General features: G+C 45.1%; 1 protein-coding gene across 1 annotated transcript; it reads left to right on the top strand.

The window, feature by feature from the left end:
* Positions 1-7,463: 7,463 nt before the first annotated feature.
* LOC6538047 (muscle segmentation homeobox) lies at positions 7,464-16,839 on the top strand. The gene is made up of 2 exons (XM_002098546.4): positions 7,464-8,952; positions 15,738-16,839. Exons 1-2 carry the CDS (start codon positions 7,737-7,739, stop codon positions 16,073-16,075), a joined length of 1,554 nt encoding a protein of 517 aa, XP_002098582.1. The 5' UTR covers positions 7,464-7,736; the 3' UTR covers positions 16,076-16,839.
* The last annotated feature ends 775 nt before the right edge of the window (positions 16,840-17,614 follow it).

Here is a 17,614-nt window from a genome sequence, read left to right as displayed (position 1 = left end):
TAGCTACCGGGCTCTATAAATAAACTCCATCTAAATGGGGAAACAGCAGCAGATAGGCCGAATTTGAAATGCACTTCCTCTGGAAACCGCTTAGAAATCACTCAATTTAACATCGCTGACAACAAAAGTCTGATAACAAATATGAGAACAGTTAAGAACTTAACCTAAGTTTAGTAATACTATTATTAAAATCTACTATGTTGTTAAATGTATTAAAATATATTATGATTTCTGCTTTATTTTCCCTTTTTTTTTATATATTAATGTACAATTTATCTCGTTGCAGGGAAACTCTTTCAGAAAGGGTATCAAAAAAGAACCGCGCGCGCATTCAAATCGCATCAATGGTCCTCCGAGCCACGAGAACAATTGAGCAGCTTCAGCTTGAGATTCAGCTGCAATGTCCAGTATCCACCATCCACTATCCAGTGTCCAGCTTTCATTCGGGATCGCAGAATCCTCATTCAGTTGGCCTGGCCAGCAGATATACAAATGGCAGAGGAGCCGCGAAACGCTGCCGGCTGTGTGCGATGTCAATTAGCAGCTACGGAATGACACTTTATGTGCGTCGCGCGAGAAGCTGCCGCTTCAGCTTCATCTTGAGCTTGAGCTTGAGATTCAGATTTTTGCTGGCTTCGGATGCGGACACGTATTCGGAATTGGCTACTGGCCGGCAGAATGGGAGTCCTTGTGCAAAGTGCAATCAGTGCAAAGCAGAAAGCCAACGAAAGCCAGCGACCATGAACGGCCAACGCAGTTGACAAACAAATGTGCCGGGCCAAGGAGCCAGAGATCTAAGGCAAACAAACAATTGATATGGCCCAGACGGGCTCTGTGACTTGGAACCTCGAACTGGTGCACTGGGAGAAATAAGTGCAAGGTTGGGCGTCAATTATGTGTGCTTTTCTGGTCACATAAGCTTCTAACTTCAAGCTGAAAACTTTAATACATACATAAATGCATAAACGAATGTATTTCGATGATCTGTAATTTTTTTTAAGGAGTAGTTGGCTTATTTTCTCTCCGTGTACGCCTCGGTCATGGAGAACAGTAAGAGCGTTTGTCCACCCAGAGTTTGGGAGCTTCTGAAGGCGAGCACAGGGATATGGATATGCGGCGATATGCGGACTCGAATCGCCGCAAAGTGACTTGTAAACATTTTAGCAACTTTTCAACTTCAACTGCAACTTCGACTCCAACTTCAGCTGCAACTTCAACTTCAACTGCAACTGCAACGGCGAGTTGAAGCCGGGCCTAATGAACTGCAGTGTCCGATTGGCGGGACAGGGGATCGTGTGATTGTCAGCGCAGTTTGCAATCGCGTCTGCAAATTGACAAGATAAATACATTTAGCTAATTTGATCTTAGCTGCCCGAGTTTGGGGCCTCTGCGATTTGCTGTTTGCCTTCAAGGAAGCTGGGAATTTGTACGCATAAAGCGTACAATTAAGCTGTAATTAAGCGGCACAAAGGCAAGCCGACAAGTCGGCCATTTATGGAGCACAGTTTCGTCGTCGTCCTCCCACGCGAAAAACAATCAAAATTCATTAGCCAAGCGACGACAAATAAAGTCAAGAGTCCACAGAGCCAAGGGTGACTCTGCCCATCCACATTCACATTCACATCGAAATCCAGATTCAAGAAACCCCCGGGATGCGAGTAAATATATGCACAGGGGGTCGGGGGGAAATGGTGGCACATAAAGGGCGACAGAACCGCACATCCTGCGCCAGGAAGCAGCCGGCTGAAATTACAAAAGTCAACCCCCAAAGGCAGAAGGCCATAAAAACGCTTGAAAAGCGTATGCTCTCCATGGCCCCCAACCTCGTCGCCAAATCCAACATCCAGCATCCCCGTTTTGCCACGGGGGCCAGCAACCGACACCGAAACCAAAACCAAAAACCAAGCCGAAGGCTTTTGAAAAATTGCAAATTGAATTAAGCCAAAGTTAAATGGCTAAATGACTCGGGCCAAGTATCCTTGCAGCAGCCATCTTCTCCCCACCAGCTGCCACCAGCTCAGTGGGTATTTGGTATTTGGTTAGCCCGTTGGGTGGAAAATATTTCGGCGCCAGTGGGCGGGATGGTGGGTGGCGTTTGGGGGGTTGCGGTTTGGCACATGATAGTAGCTAATATGCTGAAAGGATAAGGCGCACAAGGAGAGAAAGGACTCAATGGGCATGTGTAAACTGTGGAAATCGTTGGCAATAAATGGTATAAGTACATATATGTTTTTGTACTCTATATTTTAAGAGGATTATGGATACCGTATATGTTGTACTTTGAAGAGATTGAAGATCAGATATAAGACTGTTGAAGAAATCCATCAAATCAATTTAAGTCTATCAATGTTAGGTAATATGTAAAGAAACACAAAATGTGTGTTATTATAAGGAGCCATCCAATCTTTCTAAATGATAGTATTTGCCATCCAAGCAATGTGGGCAATATTACGACCATTTAGTGGTAATAAATCCGCGTAAAAAGCCAGTAAGTTACCACTGTGCGCATTCTAAGAAAAGCCAAAGCCCACACAGTCAGCATCTCAACATTGCGACTCCCAACCCAACCCAAACCCAAACCCAATGCCAACCCAAACCCACTCCCAATCCCAGTGCAGGCCCAAAGGCAAGACTGCTGGCCTGGTCGGGAGTGGAGTGGAGTGTTAGTGCTAGTGTTATTTACCAGGCTAAATTATTAAACGATTGTTAAACGAGCGGATAAAGGATGAGCGTGAATGATGATGATGATGCTGCTGCTGCTGGCCGAGGGGGGAAAAGGAAAATGGCAGGGGACTGGAAGGCTGACAAGAGGGTGTAGAGTTGTGGCATCGTGAAAAATGCCAGGGGGTGGTAGAAGGAGAGGTGGAAAAGCGGAGGTTGCTGCCTTGTTAGCTTGCCAGCTGAAGGGGAAATTTGATATTAGGTAAATTTATTTGATTTACATTTTTATGGGCCAACCGTTTGGCGCTCGGGGTGGGTGGATAATTCCCGGCTGGGTGGCATTTTTCCTGTTGTTTGCCAGCGTCGTCCTCGTTGTCCTTGTTATCCTTGTTGTTGTCCCTGTCTTCGTTGTCGTCGTCCTGCGCTTATCTCACATAATGCCGGCAATGAAGATAAGAAGCTGTCTAGGGTGGGCGGGCATAATACGGTGCACAACGCAACGCACAGAACCGCACCGAACTGAATAAATAGAATAAGTCGAATAAATAGAGTAAATACAAAATGAATTAATAAAAATGGCAGCAAAAAATAATAATCATAAACGAGCTTGCGACGCACGACCAGCTTTTTTGTGCGCTGCTACAGTGAAAGAAATATATGAATAAATATATAAAGAAAGTTTAAAATTATGTATGATCATACCTTGAATAGCTCATATATGTATATGTAAATATTATATATTTGCATTCATATTCCAGAGGATAAAAAACATTCTTTTTTCCTTATATATCTTAAGTTCTTCATCTTTAGCCTTGTAAATATTTACTTATTATAACTATACTAATTATAGTGATCTAAAATCAAATTTATATCATAATGTAATCATTTTTGGCCGTGTGATTCTTCCTATGAGCCAGGAGGGTGAAATAAAAAAATTGTAATAGAGCAAAAGAGCGCTGTCAATCAGCCGCCACCCAGCGATTGGGTCCACATACACATTGACATACACATCCATATCGACATCCACCCACCGAAGGCAATCAGTGCCAAATCAGAACTTTATTTATTTGCTTGTTGTTTGCCAAACATTTACGCCATCAGCAAAACGACACCCGAGAGCTCGTTAAATGCTCAGCCATGCGGATGTAATTCAATAAACGAGCGTTGTGCGCCATCATCAACACCCCATCGCTTAGTAGTGTGTGAGTGTGTGTGTGTGTGTGTGTGTGTGTGGAGTGGAGTGGAGAGTGACTCTGTATGGGTGTGTATCTGTGTGAGGCAGCCGCAATTGCCACAACAGCCGCTGTGACTAAATGACTGACTGACAACCGCAGGGTTTTCCAAGGGGGATGGTTTATTTACTCGGCCGGCGAACAACCCCTCGAAAAGCATCGCATCCCCAGGATCCACCATCTCTTTTCGTCCTTTGCAGCAGCAGCGCTTATTGAGCCGAGTTTCGCAACAGCCTCGTCCTGCGTCCTTCGGAAATTTCTCAACTGTCAACATGTCAACTGTTTGCTGGTCGCTAAGGTTATTTCTATGGGTGGAGTTGGTGGCTCTCTCGTTTGCCTCGCTTTTTCGGCTGTTTAAGCGATTTAACGCATCGCAAGGATAATGAAATTTTGATTATGCGCCGCTTGGCTGGTTGTCCTGGCACAGTGCCGCCCTCTGTGGGCCGGACTGTTGGCTGGGTCGCTATGAAATTAGCGTCATTTAGAGGTCCTTTGAAACTTGGGGAATGGGATTAAATTCGGCAAGTTGCTAATTATCTTTGAAAGAGGATGTTTCCGCATTTGCATCCCTTGCATCTAATTAAAATACGTAGTGCTTTAAATATATAAGTGATTAAGCACTTTCAGCTTGTATATGTGCTTTAAATATATAAGTGATTAAGCATTTTTAGCTTGTATATAAGTAACAGAAACTATCAAACTTGATTATTTCATTAATACGTCACAGTCTAGCAATGTTCTCATATCCAGCTGGTATAATAAACAATTTGCTGACTGTTTAATTGCTCACTCTCGGATACAAACAATTATGCAATTCAATTCGGAATTAATTGCACAATAAAACACCAAATTCTCATTTAATTGCCGCACAAAAAAGGCACACGAAGCAAAAGCGGCAACCCACATAAATATGCAACACCCACACACACGCACACCCACTCAATCATGGCCAACTATATATGTACGTCCAAATAGCCCCACCTCTCATACCAAAAGCTTCTACAATCAAACTGGAATTGGAATCGGTGAATCGGTTGGCGGGAAATATAAATTCAAAAAATTATGAAAAACTATCAAAACATTTACATACATACATACGGGGGGAGCGAAGGAAAGTGAGGAAAACGACGTGATCTTTCGATCCACGCACTTAGTGTTGTCCAGCAGGCTTTTTAGTAGCCAACTCTAGCTGGATTTGGATATTTTGCAGTTTAAAGTTTTTTAGGTTACCCGAAAGTCCCGCCTGTTGAAAACTAAGTTCTTAAATACATACATATATGACTCAGCTTATTTAAAATTGAAAATAATATTTATTGTTTGTTCTTTCACTACAAGATGAAATATTTCATATTTCGGATTACATAAGAGTGCCTTTTACTGAAACATATTTAAATCTTTTTTTAGCTGGGTTTTAAAATGTTTAGTTGTCATCACTGCACGCAAGCAAATCGACGGCCATTTATCAATTGACCAACTTGGCCGAAGCGTGGACTTTGTTGGTGCTTTTGTTATTGGCCGACTTGCTGCTGCTTTTGCCGGTTTCGTTTCATCTCGAGCTAGTGGTCGAGAGGGGGGCGGGAGGGGAGTGGAGTGGGCTGGAGCTCGCTTATGATGTTTATTGAAAAATTAATTTGCGCCTCGTTGTTGTATGGCTTTTTTCGGCGCTCATTTGCGTATTTCAAAGCGCAATGAATAATGATGGTGGTTAAGTAGTGGAAAATAAAAGAAACGCTCGACGTGCTTGGCCTGTGAAATTAATATTTGTAATTGGCTATAATTGTTTATGCCAACGGCACAAAGTCTAGAAAATGAGACGCAGACAATGATATTAACGAGCTGCGTGGCATCTCGGCATCTCTCAACACATTTTGCCGCCATTTCGAAATGTTTAATTGAAAAGAAAGCGCAATTGTTGGGCATCGTAATGAAGAGCTCAAGTTTTGGGAAGTAGGAAAAATTGTAATCAGCGAATGGGGCGTTGGAAAAGTGGTAAGAGTTATATCAAGTGTTAATTGAATGGCTGGGAAATGTGTGAGTTTTATAAATGGGTTTACAGCCGGGCTTTCTTTTAAGTGTAATTAATTTTGGAAATTTTGGAAAGTGTTTGGAAAAAGTATAGAAATGTTGTAATTAATATAAAATCACTTTTGAATTTTAACCAACCCATTTGCACAAAAACCCAAAATAATTGGCTAGAATTTCTGTAATCGTGCAGCGTCGTTTCATTTTCAGCATCGTTTGCAACTAATTAAGGCAACCACACAGCCATTCGTCAACTGTTCTAATTGAGCTCTTTATTTTCCACCCACTGGCAATTGTCATTAAAATCCTTTCACCAACTTGCCGCCCCCCAAAAGTCGAAAGCCGAGCAAAGCCCCGCCCACCCGCACAATCCGCCGCCCATTTCGTATTTCCCATTTCCACATTTTCACAACTTGGTCCTTCGAGCAGCGGAAAACAAAGGAGCAGCTGAACAATGGCTGGCAAAAGTTTTCAAGCCAACAATTTCACATAATAATCCTTAAAATGAGTTTAATTTGTAGAGCGAAAATTATAAAGGGTGCCGGGGGTGCACCCCCCACCCCCTTCCTTCTCGTGCAATTTATGGAGCTTATGGGGGATGGCAAAATTCTATATAATCCTGCATATTTCATTTTTATGTATATATTGTATACGTATGTGATTGATTCGGCCGGGTTGCCGGTAGGTATGGGTATGGTTTGCTCGATTTATGTGGCCCGATCCGATTTTTATGGCTTATCTCCTGAGGTGGAGCAAAAGGGAAGAAAAAACATAATTTCCTGACCGAGATTGCAGCGTTGCGATAATGCCTTGCCCCGTCCGACGTTTGATGGTTTTTGGGCCCTGATAATGATGGGCTTATTATTTATTATATTGTTCTTGTACGCTAAGGACATGTAGGAGTGCCAATTAAATTCGACAGAGCCCCCTGGTCTATATATATGTACATACATACGAGGTACATAAAGCTTAAAAAATCACGCCAATTTGGCCAAATGAAGTCGTAAAGGAAAGAGAGAGGGAGATTGGGAAAAAATGGGGAAGGAAAGCGGCAAGGAAAAGCCAGAAAACCAGAGTGGAAATAGACAGGCGTTTGCCGCCGCTGCTTGTTATAAAATGCTAATACGCGCAGCAGCTCAAATACAAAAAAAAAAAAAAAAACGAGAAAAAAGTGGAAAAACGCTTTGAAGATTGAATTATTCAATAATAATTAGGCGTGCGACAGGGACGGCCATACTATGGGGGTGCTACACCATCTCTGTCTGCAAGAGTGCGGCAAACTCACCACACTGAAGCGAGAGCGAAAGAGCAAAGAAGGCGGAACAAAAGTCGGAAAAGTGGAGAAATACGAAACTCATACCGGAAAAAAAAAGAGCGAGAGCGCTAGTCTCGAAACCAATAAAAATGGTGTCGCACCAGGTGCCCGCCACCACGGGCGAGAAAGAGAGGCACGCTCTGCACAGCCGGTTACCCACCACCAATCGTCGAGTGTCACCGTGGTGTGCGTGAGTATCTGTGTGCCAGGCAGCGGTGCATCCGAAACTGCGACTATAGTTTCAGTCGCAGAACAGACGTGATCTCAAGAGGACGTGTCTCTCTCTGGAAATAAATAGCCCCTGAAAAGAAAAAAATATAGAAAACGCCGCGTGTGTCAGTGTGTGTCTGTGTGTTGCCCAAGCGTGTGATGAACGAGCGCATTAATTGAAAGATAATCAAAACAAATTAGCAACAGACCATGTCTCAATGAACCAATTAACCGACGCACCTAAAGCAAAGTATTAACGAGCCACAAGTTACACAAACGAACCCCACAAAGGCTTTATGTTAAAGCTCAGCCCAGCGAGCATGACAGTTACAGGTCTGCGCCAGACGATGACCAGTCCCACGGTGCCGCCGAGCAGCAACACTCCCGCGGGCAACCTCATCATCAGCAGCAGCAGCAACAGCAGCAGCAACAGCGGCAGCAACAGCAACCTAAGCACCAGCAACATGGCCAGCAGCAACCTAACCAACCTGAGTCCCAGCCACCATCCGGCTGGCCTGAACGCCCTGGCCAGTCCCACCTCGCCGTCGGCACTGCTGCTGGCGCACCAGCAGCATCTGCTGCAGCAGCACCACCAACACCAGCAGCAGCAGCAACAGCAGCAGCAGGCGGCGGCGCTCCAGCTGGCCGCAGTGCATCCGCCGGCCCATCATCTGCACAAGACCACCTCCCGACTGAGCAACTTTAGTGTGGCCTCCCTCCTGGCGGACACGCGGCCCCGAACGCCACCCAACCAGGCGACAGATGGACCCCAGAACCTAACCAGTTCGGCTGCCACCTCGCCCATCTCCCAGGCCAGCAGCACGCCGCCACCTCCGCCGGCCAGTGCGGCCGCCCAAGTTCCCGCCAACACCTTCCATCCCGCCGCCGTCGCGCACCACGCCCACTTGCTGCAAGCCGCCCATGCGGCAGCAGCGGCACATGCCCAGCACCAGGCGATGGCCGCCCAGCTGCGGCAGCAGCAGCAGCAAGCCGACGCCCGGGCCAACTCGCCACCCGCCTCCACCAGCTCCACGCCCAGCTCGACGCCCCTGGGATCCGCACTGGGATCGCAGGGCAATGTGGCCGCCACTCCCGCCAAAAACGAACGCCATTCGCCGCTGGGCAGCCACACGGACTCCGAGTTGGAGTACGACGAGGAGATGCTGCAGGACCACGAGGCCGATCACGACGAGGAGGAGGACTCCATTGTGGATATCGAGGACATGAACGCGGACGACTCGCCGCGCTCCACGCCCGACGGCCTCGACGGCAGCGGCAAGTCCATGGAATCGCCACACGGTCCGCCGCCGGGCTCGCACATGCAATCCACGATACTTTCCCCGGCGGCCCTCGCCTCCGGTCATGTGCCCATCCGCCCGACACCCTTCAGTGCCCTGGCCGCCGCGGCGGTGGCCTGGACGGGAATGGGCGGCGGCGTTCCGTGGCCAGGAACCAGACAAATGCCGCCCTTCGGACCGCCTGGCATGTTTCCGGGTGCAGGATTCGGTGGAGGTAAGTGTCGCTACTCAGTATATCTCCAGGGTAAAATGGGGTTTTTGTCAGCTTGTTTTCGGTTTTTATGCTTCCTAGAGGGGAAATGATAAACCTTATCTGCTACATGTGCTTAACTGCTGTCTAAATGGGTATTTTAAACCTTGAAGATTAGGGAATGAAGGAAATATAGGAGAACATATAGATGTAGAACTCAAAAGTCTTACTCAATGAAACACAACTTAAAGTTGGTTTAGTATAGTATTAAATATATAGTAACATTGCATATATTTATCATTAGCTGTAAACCCATAAACATAATCTTTTGAACCCACGAACAATAGAAATACGTGAATTCCGCTTGAGAGCAAATTCCCCATTAGCAGCCAGCCAACGATGTGTATTCAAAAACGATTTATTTAATGGCGGAATTTCAGTGGTGCTCCCTTTGCGCCTCCCCTCATTGTTTTACGAGTATGCCCCATGTGCGGTGGCAAGTTTATCTACACCATTTTGTGTCGCATTTTAATTCAATTAACTGCCGCCCCTCGCCTTAATTGGCATCGATGGTGACTCTGCTCCTGGTCGGACGCGAGCTGCGGGTGCTCCATCATGGCCACCTCGTCGTCATCGTCATGAGCGTCATCGTGGCGATGGAATGAATCGTGGTGATCGTGGCTGCAGTTTGTAGTCAAAGTGCGTGGCAATTATTGCGGGGCCTTAAATAAAACAATGAAAACTGCCTGATTGCTGGGCCCATTATTTGATGATGATGATTATTACAATGGTGATGGTGATGATGATCGCCAGGCCGATGATAGTCGCGTCGGTTGTGATTTGACTCAATTGGCCACGTCTGATTATTCATTGCACCCGGTGGCCAGCGGCGTTTTTCGGTGTTTTCCGGTCTGACAGCCAGCTAATCAGCCAATCCCAGCCAGCCCCCCATTACCATCCGAATTTGAAAATCTAATAATAAACGCATAAAAAGCGGACTGTCTAAGCGGCCAGCCAGACTAATTGAAGCGAGTCTGGCTGTTTAACTATGGCGATCTCTATCTGCATGCACAGTTCACACTTTGCCTGCATTTCCTGGACAAAAAAGGCCGTTGGGCCATGGGGAAAAACTGAGGGAAAATCAGGGAAAACACTCGCCAAGTCACACTTTGATGCCGGACTGACATGTGAACTTTACTCGGCCATCGCGAACTTTGCGTTTCCGCTCCGCTCCTTAAAGTTGCTCAAACACTCAAAAAAAAAACACCAAAAGGGCGGTGGGCAAAAAAGTGTAAATTTGCTTTTTATATGCAGACCAGCAACTATTGTTCCTGTTTTTGCGGCATTTACTCCGCTTTTTTAGTCAGCACAAAGCATTGTTTTATAAAGCTGTCGGTTGCGCTGCAAAAAGGGCTTCAAATAGGGTGTCGTATTAGGAAATTTGGGCTTTAAAGTGGGTTAGCTCAAAAATTACCATAGTACTGACCCTATTCAATTTATGAACTATTAATACACGGAATTTCAGAACTGCATTTTCAAAAGTGCCTGCCTAAATTCCAAAAGTATTTCAAAAGGAAGCTGTTTAGAAATCGAAATAAATCAATCTCGATGTGGGCCATCAATTCAGCCACTTGAGCTATCTTTTGTCCCTTCGCTATAAAGAGGCCGAGATGCAGACAGCCCGAGATGAAAAAACTATTCCAAACATTTGCCGCTTATTTTGTCATTTGGCTGTCAACTGCTGCCTGTGTATAAAATACAGTCGAACAACTTCATTTCATTTCATTTCATTGCATTTCGTTTCGTATCATTTGGCAGCTGTTTTTGTGTTTTTTCTTGAGGCCTTCGGTATCGGTTTCAGTTTCTGGTTCCTGTATTCAGCGTGTCTCATTAGCGCAGCAGGTTGCTGTCTTCAGTGGACTGATGATCCCCTGTTTTCCGGAGGGTTTCCCTTTCTGACCTGCGCCGCTATCTTCTGCGGCATTATGTCAAGTGTTAGGTACTTAGTGCCTTCGGAACCTGCAGAACAGCTCAACTGCAGATAGCAGATATAGGTTGTGTCTTTTTGGCTACCGTTTGTCGGCTCCTTCATGGCCTATTAAATTAAACTACCTTCGATTAGAGGGAACACACACACACACTCTTGAAAGGCCATAAGCTAGATTGTTTTTTGCCTTGCCATTTGATAAGCATCTTCGTGTTGCAATATGGGGAATTCCCTTTGTGCCTTCATAATTTAACTAATTGCAAGCGCAGTCGAGTCACGTATGCTGCACATGCCACCCATTTTTTGCCCCCCTTTAACCCATCGACGGCCCCTGTTGTTCAACCACCACCACCACGCATTGCAGCTGCAATTCTTGGCAGCCATTATAGAAATTAATTTTCAAGCTGAACAAACGAGCAACAACTTGGGAGTCATTGCATAAATACATAGAGCCAGGCACACACACACACACGCACACCACGTTTCTTGGCAAGAGAGTGAAAGAGAGAGAAAGATAGACGGGGGGCGAGAAAACCTGGCCAAAACGGTGGGTGTGGCATGTCAGAAACGCCCACCCAAAACACGCAATTTTCAACAGCAACGGCAGCAATTTAAACGTTGACAGACGGCTGCTGGTTGGCGAAAAGCGAGAAGAGAAGAGGGTTAAGGAAGACCAGGGGTTAAGGGGACTATGGGGAGCTGGGGAGCCGTTTGCATGCGTTTTAACACCATTTGCAAGACTCCAAGCCGAGAGAGTCAAAAGCTAAAATAATATTTGCATTCTGCACGCCATCTAACGTGCATACGCTGTACTAAATACACTCATGCAACACAGGGACGTGGGCCAGGGGGGGCTGGGGCATGGGGATCTCTTCAGGGGGCCGTCGAGGGGGCGTGTGGCGGCGCAGACATTTTGATGTATGTTTTGGTAAATAAAATTTATTTGCATTAAATTACCAGGCCAGACAAAGCGAAGGTGCTGCTGCTGCTGATGGCGATGGTGATGGGTTAAGAGCTGGTGCTGTGGGGCATGGGGGTGTTAAAGGGGGTGCTAGGTTTGTGTGTGGTAGTGTGTATCTGTGAGGTTGAGAAAACATTTGCTAAATATTTGTAGACAATTGGTAGTTCAACTAATTTGAGCTGCCTGCTGTTGGTTGTTGCTGCTGCTGTAAATGTGTTGCTGTTGCGCTTGTTGCTGTTGCTGTTGCTGCTGTTGCTGCTGCTGCTGCTGCGTTGCACCTGAGTAATTAAATAGCATTGGAAACCTGTCATAAGAGGTGGCCCCACCCAGCCCACGGGCTAACCGAGCACTCTTATCTTGCCCAGAGGCAGCGAACTTCATTGCAAAACAGTCCAAATAGATAGATGTGGTCAGCACGCAATGTGCCAAGATTGCAACAGAGTGGGCAGTGCAACACAGCACTGAGAGAAATATGTGCACATGCAGCATGCAGATGAAATTACCATTTCTATGTATAATATCGCCTCTAATGATTAACAACGCATAATTTTGCGATTTTAAACACCCTTTTACTGCCCATGTTCGCTTATCTGTGGCAACTGGTTCTTAACACCACGCTGCCCACTAATTGATTGACTCGTTTAACCGGTGCCAGTTGGCCAACGGAGCTCCCTTCGCCCAGGACCTTCGCCCCCTCCCCTTCCCAATCATTCAGTTAGCCGGTAAACACCTATTTGGAGCTAATTAAAATCGCACATTATGAAATCGGCCTGGGGTCCCAAAGCGATTGCCGTTTTGACCGTAAGCGTGTAATTGCATTAGCCATCCGGCCAGCGATCTGCCCATTTGCTCTCTGCCTCCAATCCATTCAATCCATCTGCTCCATCCAATGCATCCAATCCATCCACTCCATCCACGCCATCCAATCCTAGTACACACCATATTGCTCAACGGTTTTCACTGCAAAAACGCTGCTGGATGTGGATGGTGCTATGCGAAAACGCTTTAATGAAGAATTAATTGCCAGCAATTTGCACCGCACATCAATCGAGCGTTGTCACCGCCGGCTATATAAAGCGATTTTGTGTTGGATATTTGGTATTGGTACGAGTATTTTGCTGCCGCACCGAGCGATACGCGTAAATTTCACAATTGCTTGTTGCCTGTCTCATTTAGCAGCTGTTGTTGCTGTTGCTGCTGCTGTTGCTGTTGCTGCTGCTCGATGCACTTATACGATGTCGCGGCTACAATACACCGGAGAACTCAAATTAATTGAAAATCCATTACAAACATAGGCTAAATGTCACAATTGGCGTTTGTGGCATGTATTTTGCGCTGGCAATGGCGACGTATTGCCCCAGCAGCAGCAGCAACTCGCAGCAGCAACAACTCGCAGCAGCAGCAGCAGCAACAATGCCTATAAAAGAGCAAAAAGGCGAAAACAAGTCTCGCACTCTGGTTTCAACGTGCGTCTCCATCTTGCCCCTTCACTCTCCACTATTTTTTATTTAGCTTTTCCGCAGGTTTTGCAACATGCCACAAGCAGTCGGTGGGCGGGGCCAGGGGGGCGGCACGAATCCAGCTCACTTGCTATGGAAACCCCATTCCAACAATTTAGCGACAAATGAGCAATTAATTTTGAAATAAATGTAAAGCAGAGCGAAACGAAAAGAAAAGAAGGCAAGATTGAAGCACGATACAGCATACAAATAATGAAAGAGTGGGACATACATTTTTATTAATTTTATTTTTTGAAGCCACAGAGCCAAAAAAGTTTTGCATATAAATATTAAAGCCATGCTGAGTATAAATATTATTGTAAGACAGAAAAGAGTCGTAAAAGTCGAGAGAGCAACCTGTGACAAAAGCCAAAAAGGGCTGTAACCGTTTGGCCGCCTCGTTTAAATGCTAATTTGGCCACTAATTTACGGCCAATACAACAAGAGCGACAACAAAATACCAAACAAGACAAGACAAAACAAAATCAAAATCAAAACTTCACACGGAATGCAAGCTGGCCAAGAAAACAAGCCAAATTACAAAGTGTATATATGTATATGCACATATATCCATATGTATATTTATATTTATAGAGGCCGAATCGGAGTCGCAGAGTCTGTAACAAATTTTGTGAATGCAGTCTTCATTATAAAGTCTGGGGCACCTGGAATCTGGAGTCAGGAGTGTTCGCATTTCGATTCACCTTGTTAGGGGCCATACAAAACGCTTTTACGACCTGGCCAGAAAGCGAGGCACACACAAATAAGTGAAATTATATGCATACGAGTATATCGGCCATATCGATAAGGCCGTGCAGCATTAACATAACTCCGACATGTCACACTAATTACTTAATGAGCCAGTCAGCTCAGGTTTCCCCGCGGTTATTAGTTCTGATTCCATCGCCAGTCGCATTTTTATGGTCCAGAGACAGGCCGTGCGACATTTATTTGTTTACTGAAAACATAACATCATAAAATGTGTGTGAACACATCGAAGTCCACTTCCTAGTCATATGCCATGCATATCCCAAGCATATTATTGCAGCATATAATATTCTGCAATGCCTTTTACGATTATTTCAATGGCCTCGGCGATTTTCGAGGTCTGCCCTTCTGCCATCTGCCTTCTGGCATTGTTGTTTAATGCATCGTTTGCCATTTGCAGAGCATGAAAAGCAATTACAAAAGCATGCAACTTGGCCACGTTTGTCACTCGGCAATTTCAATTTGTGCAATTATGCGTAAAATTAAAGCGCTGCATATCATTTGCATTTGCGTTTGTCTTTATTTTGATTCGACTGCTGTTGTCTCCGCTTTTTGCCTGAAAACAAAATGCTCAATAAATTACGCGTGCCTGGAAAGGAAGATGGTAGGGCATTCAAGGGGGGATTGTGGTATGGGTTGGGGATGGGGGGATCTGAAGATCTGACCCGGACTGACTGCATCTTTAAAATGCCATTTGCATCTTTGTGGTTTTGGCGCAGCCCCGATGGCAAGCTCATTACTTTCATTAACAACACTCCCGGCATGCAACTCGCAACTTGCAACTTGCAACAGCTGCTGCTGTAAACCCCCCTTTGCCACAGAACACCCGTCTTTATAAGGCCTGCACGTTTCTTTTTGCTTTGTGCTTTTTTTTTCGTGTTGGTCTCTTACTTGCCTGGGTGCCTTTGTTTGCCAAAACAAAATGCCCAAATTAAAATTGTTTTGCTGTGCAGAGAATCGAACTGAGATATTGCGGGATAAGGGGGGAATCGGGATTTGTTGGGCAGGCAGGCAGGGAGGCTGGATGAGAAGGTGAAGGAGGAGGGGATTCACTCGGGGAATGCATTTCCCGTCGCTACTGCTGCTGCTTTGTCTGACAAATAGTTTAGACAGCAAATTTATTGGCCACTTAAAGGAGTAATTACCGTATATTGTTGCCGCTGCCGCTGCCGCTTTTAGCCAAATTGACAAGGCCAAGGACAGCGGCGGTTGACAGCACATTTCATTCAGCGAGCGGCTGCATTTTGCATGCTCCATGCTACAGTAAGTGTCCCCTAAAGCGGACAAAGCCCTTGGGCAAACAAAAATTTTAGAAAATTTGTGTAGGTTAACTTAGACGTAGGTGTCTCCCTTAAGCGGACAAGAAACATAGCGGACAATGTTTTTTTGCACAATTAATAAGAAGGCGTAGGAAAATATCCAAGAATCTTAAGGAACCTGTTAATATATAGCAAGGAAACCACTTAATTTTTGGCGGACAATGATGGGACTTTGTCCGCTTAGCAGAACATCCACTATGCAATCCCCTTTATCTTAATGGCAGTGCACCAGTGCAACAGACAACTAATCAAGACTCTTTCCATCTATTTTCCAGATGCCAACGAACCGCCGCGGATCAAGTGCAACCTGCGGAAGCACAAGCCCAACCGGAAGCCCCGCACCCCCTTCACCACACAGCAGCTGCTCTCGCTGGAGAAGAAGTTCCGGGAGAAGCAGTACCTGAGCATCGCCGAGCGGGCGGAGTTCTCCTCCTCGCTGCGGCTGACGGAAACGCAGGTGAAGATCTGGTTCCAGAACCGACGAGCCAAGGCCAAGCGCCTGCAGGAGGCCGAGATCGAGAAGATCAAGATGGCGGCGCTGGGCAGAGGAGCACCTGGTGCCCAGTGGGCCATGGCTGGGTACTTTCATCCGAGCCTGATGCACCTGGGATAAGTGGCGGCCCAGTTGGTGGTTGGCCATCACCACGATCGCCATCAGGCCATGCGCCACCAACGCCCACTGAGCCACAGTGGCCAAGATCATCTTCATCCTGGTAACCAAATAACCGCTGGCGGCGGTCCTCGAGCGGAAACCCCCAAAATTTTGCTGTGATGTTAGCGCATTTTACGTTACGATACTTCCAAATGTTGTTTCAAATGCACACCCTGTAAATAACTATAAGAAACGGAGTAGAAGCACCCGGTTTCGATTTTTGAGCAATCGAACTTTGTATATAGCGAGAGCAAAAGCAAGCAGAAAAATGTTTCCTAATTGTACATAAATCTAGCATGTAAACCCAATCAATTGAAAAACCTTCGTTCGTTTGTTTCGTATAATCAATTGACAAAAGAATCGAACCGAACGTCGTTCGTTTGCACAAACCAAGTCAATAAGCGTAAAACAACATTAACTAAATTCATATTTGATTATGTATTGTATTTTGCAAAGTAAGTCAGTCTAGCTAATGGATCGATTGTGTATTTAAAAAATACTTCTAAGCATCTAAACTAAACTAATCTAATGCTATAAACTATGCCGTTAAAAGTACTTTACGATAATACCACAGACCTATACATATAGTTCATACACGCATACTATATTATGAATACCATATAGCGTTAATCCTCTGTAGTTGTTTAATCATAAATCATTAAAACCAAGTGTGAAAAAATAAAACAAAAACATGCGAAAAGAGCAGAAGGAAAATCATACAAAAATCATTGAAAAAAAATATATAATTATACAAAAAATTATAAAAGCCTATTTATTCCGTTGGTGGCAAAACTATTTCACAATTGCTGGAATCGAATCCATATAGTTTAATTCTGAATTTTCCAGTTCATTGCAATCACGAATCTATTCTATGAGCTACAAAGTGTCTCATTTGATGCTGATTATGTGAATGTAGTCCATTATCGACAGCCTCGTAAAATGTCAGGGAAACAATATTTTGTTTTGATTAACACGTAAAGTGTTATTTTCAACGGGGTGATTGCATAAGTGCGATTGCCTATGCTGCAATGCCTTTTCCATTGCAAAACCATCGCAAATCGCGAATGGCGAATAGAAAAATCTGAAATTTGTGGCCGCAGCGAATTGATAAAGGAAAATTGAGAGGAAATATTAACGGGTTACGAAACAAGTAGCTTTCAATTAAAAAACTAATCCAATGAGTTCATGAAGATTTCGCCATTTCAGCGTTACTCATCGTGGAATTTTGAGAACCGAGTGATAGAGCAGCCTTATCGCGGCTGGCAATTAATATTTAATTAATCAGGCAGTCGGTTGCTGAGGCAACTCGACTGGCCCACATGGCGTATGCGTATTCGTATTCGTATGCGTATCGCTGTCCATTTAAATGTATACGTACTGTGGGCAGAGGTTGGACTAGCAATCGGCGAAATCCGATTGCAATTGAGTGATTATCAAATCGTTTGCATTATAATTTTTATTCCTTCGCGATTTGTCGAGTGTCAGGCCAGGTTCAATAAC

Source organism: Drosophila yakuba, chromosome 3R, assembly GCF_016746365.2.
Source record: "Drosophila yakuba strain Tai18E2 chromosome 3R, Prin_Dyak_Tai18E2_2.1, whole genome shotgun sequence".
Taxonomy (NCBI): domain Eukaryota; kingdom Metazoa; phylum Arthropoda; class Insecta; order Diptera; family Drosophilidae; genus Drosophila; species Drosophila yakuba.
This window is presented reverse-complemented; position numbering and strand designations above follow the sequence as displayed.